General features: G+C 41.0%; 1 protein-coding gene across 1 annotated transcript in view; it reads right to left on the bottom strand.

Moving 5' to 3' along the window:
- Window positions 1-965: 965 nt before the first annotated feature.
- Window positions 966-10,687, bottom strand: part of LOC306919635 (CUB and sushi domain-containing protein 1-like) — a gene marked incomplete at its 5' end in the record, with an annotated part of 687,041 nt that continues 677,319 nt past the window's right edge. Inside the window, 1 exon segment of the mRNA XM_079496199.1 lies at window positions 966-5,239. Within this exon segment, the coding sequence (XP_079352325.1) occupies window positions 5,077-5,239 (163 nt within the window). The 3' untranslated portion in view covers window positions 966-5,076.

Raw genomic sequence — 10,687 nt, 5'->3', positions numbered from 1 at the left:
TTTTTAAATAGTGTTTCGTAATTAGAGAACATAATATGATCTCTAATTCATGCATATCATGCAGTGTCTGAATGCTCATACTGTTTTTTGTTTTGTCTTGTATTATAGAGATAAAATATTCTTCAGATATGCAGTCTATTTGGTAGACATTGGTATGGTGGCTCAGAAATAATATCATAGGCTTCATACCAGCAAAATGCTAACACAAAAAATAATTGTTCCATATTATGAAACAATGGTTTAACAGTGTTTGAGCAGGTACTAGGCTTATACAGTAAAATCATGTGTCAATTTAAATATAGAGGGTTTTTTTTGGATAATGGGTAAAAATATTTAATAATATTTCTTGTTCTACAATGTGGTGTTGGCATAACCTGACTCCGCCAGATGGGGCAGCAGAGAGTACACTGGAGGGGGGGAACCCAAGGGGGCAGGCAGGCTTTCCAACGTTGAAGCTCTCCTCCCTAGTGGTAGGAGGAGGGACTACAGGCGGACCCGTGGATTCATGACCGGGAAACCCCGTGCAGCTGGGCTTTAACATTGAGCGCTTGGTTGCACTTCCGCATTTGACCACCAAAATTTGGTGGTCAAATGCGGAAGTAGACGTTCTCAGACGGTACTTCCGGCAGTCTTCCGGGTGCTTCAAAACGCCACTGAGCAACTTCCACTGACATGAATAGCTGGGGGGGCGGAGCTTCGCGCCAGTTCAGTCTCTATTATATATATACTCTATGGGGGAACCCAGTGTACTCTGCTGCCCCATCTGGCGGAGTCAGGTTAGTGTTGGCTTGCAGTATGAGCAATCAGACACTGCCACTGGCCTAACAGTACAGTACGTGGCAGAAGAATGTGACACAAGAAGCTAAGAGGTCCATAGGAAAAGCTGATCCCAACTCTGGTTGCTTATAGGCACAGTGGTTCTCAACCTGTGGGTTGAGAACCCCCCCCCACATGATTTCTTTTTTTGAGGGAGGGGGTTCCCATGATGACAGTAAAGTAGTGGCAATTGAAGAACTTTCAAAAGTACAATAAAAACTGGTTAAACATTGATCAAATTGTCAAATAATAATATAATGAGAGGCAAACAATGTGAAAATAGCTGATACACTACAAGCACGTGCTGTAGATCGTCTATTTCAAATATGATCCAGTTCAAATAATGATTATTTTGGTGGGTCGCAGACTCGTTGCCTGAAAAGGTTGAGAACCACTGGGTTACGTATACTCTAGCATGTTGTTGACATGGCAACAAAATAAACGGACAGTTTATTTTCTGTTTAGTTACAGAAGGTAACGATGATATCATGTGAACACACCTGCCAACAGGGGTGCAAAACAATATAAATGTGTTGTATATACAAATGCTCTGTTAACCCTGTATTTAGTCATTTGTGGTCTTTTTAAAGATAGAAGATTTTTTCTATTTTCATAAAAAATATCTTTTCTTTTGTATGACTCCCTTTTCAAACCCATTTCAGAACCCCCAAAAAATGATTCATTTGTTCATAACCCATAAAAAAAAACACACTAGTGCAAAATTTGTGCGGTTTTAAGAGTTCATATAAAGTTTATATATTGGAGGCCCCAACAGCGTTTGTTTTTCTTTTTTTGGGAAGTCCCATTGAGCTGCTGGGTTGTTGTTGTTTTTTTTAGGATATTGTCTGTTTATCTTTATCTTCACTGAAGAAAAATGCTGGAATAGACAATAACTTCCTCTGTTACTGTAGCAACGTGCTCCCCTCGCCTGTCTGTTCCAGCATTACCAACAGAGGTGTCTCTGTCTATGCGTCCGCGTCTGTCTGCGTATTATTCCTGTCAGTCTCTCTGTCATCAGTCAGATTCCATTTGTTCGGTGGCAGATCGGTAGAGAAAGAAACAAAAACAAAAAACATTGTCATCGATTCGTTTTCTAGCTTTCCTGCATTTGGCCACTGTTGATTGCAACAGTCCGCTGCAGGTTGCGTGGCAGACGGTCCACGTACTGTTTGTTTGTTTGTTCTTCCACCTGGCCCGGCCGGGATCGATCCTGACTGATCCTGGAACTGAATCTGTAATTTGTAGACCATAGCAGGGCATGTGTCTGTAAAAGAGCCCAGCAAGTCGACCATTGACATTGAAATGTCTGAAATATTATGCCTGTGTTTCTGGTTCAGCACCATCTGTCTTGTAGTATAATATCTAGTACTCTAGTACTAGCTAGTTTAAATTAAAATGAGTAAGTAGTACTTATGAAGAAGTAGTCCAAAACGTTTAGAGTCTACTATAGACCTGCTCAAAACTTTAAAATAGTTTTTGGTATTTATTTTTAGTCTAATTTAGGGGCAATATATAGGGGCAATATATAGGTGGAGTTTTCCCCACACAATATAGTATTCAAATATTAGCCAATCACAGGAACACCATTGGGAATTCAGTTTAGTACAGTGGTGAATTAGACCTCCATAACTCTGTGTGTGTTGGAGTGGAACCAAAGGGACAGTTATGGGTCAATTTGGTACCATTTGCACTCCCAGAGTTACTGACCTATAAGGGTCCGTTTGGTTCCCAACTGTCAACCATTTAACTGGGAACCACCTGAAGGGCCCCTAGGGGTCCCCGGACGCCGGACCTCACTTTCAAAACCACTGGTGCAGTATGCTATAATCTGTCACAGACAGCTTATCTGACTCTGAATTGTGCTGATATAGTAGACATCCATTTGATATTCTAAGCAGGCTAAAACAAACTACAAAGTGTTTGACAAAGGGTGTCCTAAGACCATACACCCAGTAGTTTTGCAGTATTCTTGGAATCCCTAATTCCATTGAAGAGAATCTAGTACTCATTTTAGTACTTAGATTAAAGTGTCCAGTATCCTGTGCTACGGAGGAGTAACACATGTAGTGGTAAACAGCAGTTGGACTGTGAATCACACCACGTGTTGTGGTAGTTCCAGTTGTAATCCATTCCAGTGAGTCTGGCGTTTTCCTGCGTGACCAAAATCCTGTTGGAGATTTTGGTCCGGCACCAACGATGGTGGTTGTGTTCAGGCACAAGAGTTCAACAACACTGTCCCATGTGTGTGGAGGTCAGTCACTCCAACAGTAGACAGAGGAAGGGTAGTTAGGGCTGGGCGATTTGGACAGATCTTGAGAGCTCGTCCAAAATAGGCGATCTACAAGCTTGCAATGAGCCGCCACCCACAATGAGCTTGTAGACCTGCTATATGTGATATTATTGAAACATTTCTGACAATTTCCGAAAGTATAAAATAAAAGCTTATGTGATTAAAACCAGGTAAAGGCCACACTTTTGCCATGTCACAACATTACGATATCCAAAATCCCAGACGACATCGAGTCTTCCTGTATGTCATGACATCGATACAATGTGGATATACAGTATTGCCCAACCCCAGGAGTAGTGGATGTGCTTCCCCTGAGGGTGGAACCTGGCCTTGTTCTGACCTTTTGTGGGTCAGCTACAGAGAGAGAGTCTGGTGGGTTCCATTACTGTGCAAACCATGGCCCCGTTTCCATCAGCGCTGAACCGGCCCGGGTCTTATAGTCCATGAGCCAGAGATCCAAAATTGGAACGTTAATTATGAATTGAGTGGGCAAAACCATACCTATATTAAATTGTTTATAGGGTCAATATAAGTAAATTAATATATGATAGGCCTATAACCCTTCCACAGTAGCTTTTTCATATTTTCAAATCTTTACATATTTTCCTATATATTCCGTATTTTGCATATTTAACAAAAGTACTGCTTCTGACGGAAGGTTCCGCCAGTTGGAATCCAACCGGCAACTGCTTCTGGCGTAACGTTCCGTCTGATAAGCTTTTTTTTTTTTTTGCTGGGCCTTTCCTTCTTTAGCGATCCTAGACCGGATTGTGCAACCGTGCTGCCATTCACCTCCCTTTATACAGACTCAAAAGCGGAATAACTCGAAATCTACAGAGCTCTCCATGGTTTGGATAGAACGTGCGATGTTCGGAGGTCTTTGCTGATTATCCGGTGGTCTAGATGGGAACATTGGCGCTTTCTAGAGCAAGGATGGTTTCATTTTAGCTCGCTAGCATTGACGCTATTTATTTAGCATCTAAGATGGCCGCCCAAATGCGCCCAAATGCGTGTGTTACATTACAACCGACTCGGCAGTCTGCGGTTGGTTCTGCGTCCACCAGGTGGCAGCAGATGGGTTAAATGTACAATTTCAGAAAACTTGTCTTCGTGTAAGTAATCAACTGGGGAGGTTTCATGGTGATACATATTAATTAAACAAATGTGCCTACTCTTATCATACTGTAGGTGAAAATAACAAAATGTGTGATACATATGAAAAAGCTACTCCTATGGAAGGGTTATTATATATTAATTTACTTATATTGATCCTATAAACAATTTAATATAGGTATGGTTTTGCCCACGATCAATTCGTAATTAACGTTCCAATTTTGGGGCTCTGGCTCATGGACTAAGAACCAGGCTGGTTCCACCGTGGTGGAAGAGGGGCCCATGTGCGGGTGCATGAGGGCTAGGTTTGGCTAACCGTTATTCAGGTCGCGGTGAAGGTATTCTAGGTTCTGCACCACTGTGTGCAAAGAGACAACCGTAGCACTAGCAGAGGTTCTGCATGTGGACGTTTTGGCAGAAGTCAAACAACTCCATGGATGTTCTCGGTGGGAAGGTTCCGTCGGCTACCGCGCACGTACATTCTTCCTGTTCTGCTTCCTTGTTCAAATAACTGTCCCAAAAGGGAATGGCTGGTCCAAGCGCTGCATGGTCCCCTGAATAATGAAGTCAGTCTTTATTTTCTGTGTGCCCCCCAGATTTGTATCACTAAATACTGTAGGAAGAATTCGGTGATACATTGTCCAGGTTGCATGTATAGTATTCCAGAATTATATCACTGTGCAGACTACGCCGACGATGGACCAGCACTCGACGAGGACACTGTTGACGAGTCCAAGTCATCCTTTCCTTTCGGTTTGTGTTTCATTGGAGCATGTGGCTAAACCACGCTGTTGACCGACCGCGACGTGGGAGCGTATACTGTACCATCCTCCAGGCTGCGGTCAGGTTGCTGCGCGCTATACCACGGTGCACACCGTGTTGAGGGTGGTGTCAAACCTGACGGCCTTGGCCTCCGTGGGCTTCATGTTGGTGTCATACATGGGGTTTTCAAAGGACGCCTGGCCATTGGAGCTCTCATGGCCACCAGCATAGCCATTGAACTGGACCTTGGGGCGCGTTCTGAAAAACAAAACAAAAAACAGAAAGACAAACATTTTGGCATTACATGAACATACATAAATAAATAAATAAAATAAAGCTAAACACACCTTGCTTTTCTGGCTGCTAAAACACAAATAACAGCGTATTTTAGGGGTGCAAAAGTTAATCGAACTAATTGACTTCATCAATTGTAGAAAATATATATACTTTTAAAGGACCTATAACATAAAATTCAACTTTTTCAATTTTGTGGGTGTTTTTCGAGCTCCCCTGTGTATTTTCTATCCCCACAATTTTGAACAATCAGGATTTCTCTTCATATAGGGGCTTTCATGGAAATTGCTCTCAGAAACAGCTCAACTGATTTGGTCGCATTTGTGTCAATGTCACCCTACTTTGTATAATTCCTCCCTCTCTCCAGTCTTCAGTTCCAAATTTGCATTTCCACTTTGTTTACAATGTCCGCCATTGTTGATTTTCCATGCTGGCATGGAATGGAAACAAGCCTGGGTTTATCTAGCATCAGTATTATAATGACTCAAATATTAAATAAGTTGCATATCAGCACCCCCACCACCTCAGGACATTGTGGTATTACAGCTAAAACAGCTTCAGAAGCAAAAACGAAATGCCATGGACTGGTTATATCAGAGTGGTGATTGAGGCTCAAACCATTAGAATTATGTTTGAGGGACATAGACAATGTGATATTAAATATTAAAAACTGCTTTAAAATTAATGTTATAGCTGCTTTAAAATATATATAAGAAACCGTCTTCCAGTGACATCATTATTAGGCAGATTATTTTTTAAACAAGATTTTTTTACAAAAATGTTTAGATTTTCATTATTGTGAGAACGATGGCTTCCATTTTCGCATTGCAACTTTTCAGGACTAGAAAGCCTGCAGTTTTTATTATCTTGTATTCCCCATCAATGATGTCACTGGAAGACGGTTTCTGAACTGCCCACAGCCCTCCTATGAGACACAGACCGAGTAGAAAAAAATTGCGCCATTTTTTCATGATTATTAGTGAGGACCTATTATATGAAGATAGGTTGAAAAGTGGTGAAGTGGTCCTTTAAGGGTGGCGCTAGAACAAAGGCCATAGGGCATGTATTAGGCCGCGGACCCCCATTTGAAGATATGCCAGGGACCTCCATAAGAGAACATTTGTATGGCTCTAGCAGAGATTATCAAGCCGTTTAATTTCAAGAACCCCCCCAATTTGACATGCATTAGTCTACGGACCCCCATTTAATGGCGTTAAATGGGGGTTACAGACCCATAAGGGTCCATTTGGTTCCAAACTATCATTTAGCTGGGGACCCCCCTGGAACTCCATCAAGGACCCCTGGGGGTCCCCGGACCCCACTTTGGGAACCACTGCCATAGGGTCACTCAAATGGTTAGGGTTCATTTTTGAACATTTTCGCCTATAATGACATAGTCAGAATAGTGACGCAGGTTGAAAGTGATAAAGATTGTTCATGCCTCATGTTCGAGAAAAATCATTAGATTAGAGTTTATATATTCTACAGCAGTCCAACTGGGAACAACTCAACTTGGAGTTAATTTGGACTGCTGTAGAATATAAATGATCCAATAAACCAGTTTTTTAAAGATATAGGGATGCACCGATATGGAAATTCTTGGCCGATACCGATAATGATATGTTTTAGTTTTTGTTGTTTTTATTTCCCCCTTTTGTGCCAGGGAAACAAAATAATACATCTTCAATGCAATAAATACATGTTCAGAATCTACAGCTTGGTAGGCTGCAGATAACCAACACACCAACATAGAATCTACAGCTTGGTAGGCTGCAGATAACCAACACACCAACATAGAATCTACAGCTTGGTAGGCTGCAGATAACCAACACACCAACATAGAATCTACAGCTTGGTAGGCTGCAGATAACCAACACACCAACATAGAATCTACAGCTTGGTAGGCTGCAGATAACCAACACACCAACATGGCCAACGCAAAATGTATGCTTATCAACAACAGATAAATATCGGCTGCTGCCATCGGTTAAGGTAAGTTTTATTTGCCGATACCGATATTGACCGATACCGGCAAATATGGTCCGATACCGATATGTGGCCAATACACCGGTGCTGTGCATCACTACTTCAAGATATTCTAAATCAAATCATCTCAATATAAGAATATAGACTATCCAATAAAGCATCATTTTCTAATATTAATCTTCTAAAAAGATCACCCCAAGATATTCTTAATCAAATTATGTCATTCCTAATCAAAAAAATCACACCCGTGTGAACTGAGTGGTGTAAAGTCTGTAGACTGATCAGCTGTGGTCTGACGTAATGTCTGACATAATGAAATCACACCCGTGTGAACTGGGTGACCATAGCAACCGTGCTCATTTTTTGAGCACAGACAGACTAACAAAGCCAGTTGTAGGAGTGGTTTACACTTTACACTACTCAAAAATCACACCTGTAACCGAGATTACTAATATCTGAATTGTAATATGGAGCAGAGAAACTGCTCGTGGTAAGCACGGTCATAATGGCGGTTTCTTGAGAATCGAGGAATAGTGGCGTAAGTAAGTTAGTAAGTAGTAATCTTCACCAATACCTTCTTAATCTGACTGAATTCTATTGTAGGCTCGTCGTTATAGTCTTGGCAATGTCGCCCGTGTGAAGTGAGGGGCGCTCTAATCATTCCTCCCGACATACATATGACGTAAATTCTCCACTCATTGTCAATGGCATTTTTAATGTTTGTTCAGACAACATGTTTAAGCACTGTCAAATAGGTCTACATTTATTCTAAGTAGCATATACGTGTGTAGACATAATCCTGATAATTACTGTACACAAATGTATTATATATACATAAATCTTATATATCAGTTATATTCTGAGATGTAATCAGTTAGTTCCAACCCCTTTGGATTACTATAGCAGGCAGGAATGCTGTGGTGGAAACCCATTTCAGCTTTGACCTCATTAAGAGAGAGAGACAGAGAGAGAGAGAGAGAGAGAGAGAGAGAGAGAGTTGGTAGAGATCCAAACCTGGGAATTCACTAAGCCTTCCCTGCATGTTCAACCAATTATTTTACAAAACTACTCTGCAGTGTATCACTGCAACGCACGCACGCACGCACGCACGCACGCACGCACGCACGCACGCACGCACGCACGCACGCACCTGTTTTCTGAAAGTGATAAGAAAAGTAATCTGAATGTTAGAATCGATAAAATGTTGATCTGTACAATTTTAATTAAAGGAAAAAAAATAATGTTACTCAAGCTTCACATTTTTAAGTTCTACTTCTTCTGGGTTCTGATTCTGAATACTATTTTTCATTTAACAAGTCTATATAAATCTTCTTCAATATTCATCCATGAACATGATGGAATGTGAAGAGACTGGTCCAGTTCCTGGGCTTAATTTCATTATTGCCACTAGGTGGTAGCATAAGCACACCTAACCTGTGCCACCCGTCCGCTCTCACTCTACGATCGTCGTTTCATTTCCGGGTTATTCAGTGAGGTGGGGGCTGTTGTTGTTAGCCGTAACAACATTGATCGTTAGCCGTAAGCTCATACCCCTTAGCTCTCAAACAGACAGTTACAAACAGTTACAACAGTTACAAACAGTTACATGTGCGCAGCGATGCGATACAAACTCACAAATGATTTACGATCGTCGGATGCACGACAGCTCACCATGGACAGTGCTCAAAGCTTTAGAGATCCAAGGCTTTGAAAATCCTGTTATAATGGAGGCTCAATGGAGTATTGGAGTACTGGAGTATACGGTTGTCTACGAACATGTTAGTACGTTTAGTACCTTAGCCTAGGGCTACGATTATAATCGTAGATAGCAGAGGAAAAAGTTAAATAAGAAAGATGCCTCCTTGGTGTGTATATTAATATATAAATAAATATAAAAATAAAATATTACTTGCAATGATCATAATATCTCTTTCTAGCTTTGTAGAGCGACTATTTTCAGTGCATGACATGGCGCGCAACCAAGTATACAAATCAGACATTGGTGTAAGTACGGAGGTGACCACGTTTTCCCCTGGCTGCTCGAGAGTTCTCCTCTCTGCCAGAAGCAATGCAAACAAATTAGGGCTGCCCGAGTTAACTAATTTAATTGCAATTAACTCACCGTTATGTTAATCGTGATTAACTTTTTTCTTGACAAATACGTTTATTAACCCGGAAACAAATCAATCTCCGTAGCATTGGAGTGAATGAGCGGCAGAGACGCAGTCAAAGTTTTTGAACACTAGATGGCAGTAAAGGATTTAATTATGTTAATCGCAATTAATGACACATTTATTTATTTTAGCCATTTGGACAGTGGTTTGCAATGTGGGTCCCCACATTATTTTGGGAGGTCCCCAGATGAGTATTTTAATGTGCAACATTGTTTTCTCACTCAACAGTAAACAAACCAACATAGTATAAGCGTATACAAGCATGCATTAAAATACCAATTATACCCATCTGTTGGAGCCTGTTTAATGCAGTACCATTATGGTTTATTTTGGGTTTTTAATTCATTTCCAATTAAAAAAATGTAACATACTTTCGCATAAAACCAGCATATTTTTCCACTCACATGAGGTATAAAAGACTTGAAAAATATCAGTCAAAGGTACATTGTGAACGGATCAAAATTAAATCGTAGGACAGCACTAAAACAAATACGAGAGAATTGGTGCATGTCTCAAAAAATAACACCAGGAAGAGGAGTATAATATGTGTCAAACAACACAAGCATTATAGATATACAATACAGCTGGATATCAGGCTTTATCGACGTTCTGTCGCACTGGTACTTCAGATCAAGTTTTTCTGGAGTTTGTGTGCGCTGCTCAAACTCGTCATACTCTGAGAGCGCCAGATGAGCCTACAGTACAGTACAGTACAGTCCGCTGTGTGGGTGGTTAGAGCACAAGGAACAGTTTTCATTAAGTGCAACTGTGTTGGCAGACGCCTCCTGTGTGCACACAACCCTCATGGATGTTCACACAGAGGCTACAGTAGCATTGTGGGAGTATATGTTTCTATCATTAATAGGAAACTTGGGCAGGATTTCTCAAAACTGACATCGACTGCATGCAATAGAGCAATTTTGCTCTAATCATTACTTTTATTTCTCCATCATTTTATCTCTTTAAGGGAGATAAATGTCTTGCTCAGTGTGGGGCAATGTCGGGTCTCTGCTCTATAGATGTAAAGTGTCTTGAGACAACTTGTTGTGATTTGACACTTTAATTCAACTGAATTGAGAGACTATTTCCCCAACACAATAACCCGGCCAATTCTCTATACCAAAGAGGAAGGAAGGAACACTTGTTTCACACTTGTTTCTATAGCTCCAAAGAGACTTACTTTATTTGATTGGCAAACACATCTGCAACGATTCCACCCTTTAGGTCTTCCCGGGGTGGAAACGTTGCAGAT

This window comes from Electrona antarctica (assembly GCF_951216825.1).
Source record: "Electrona antarctica genome assembly, chromosome: 3".
In the NCBI taxonomy this organism is placed as follows: domain Eukaryota; kingdom Metazoa; phylum Chordata; class Actinopteri; order Myctophiformes; family Myctophidae; genus Electrona; species Electrona antarctica.
Note: the sequence above shows the minus strand (reverse complement) of the source record. Positions and strands in the feature narration are given on the sequence as shown.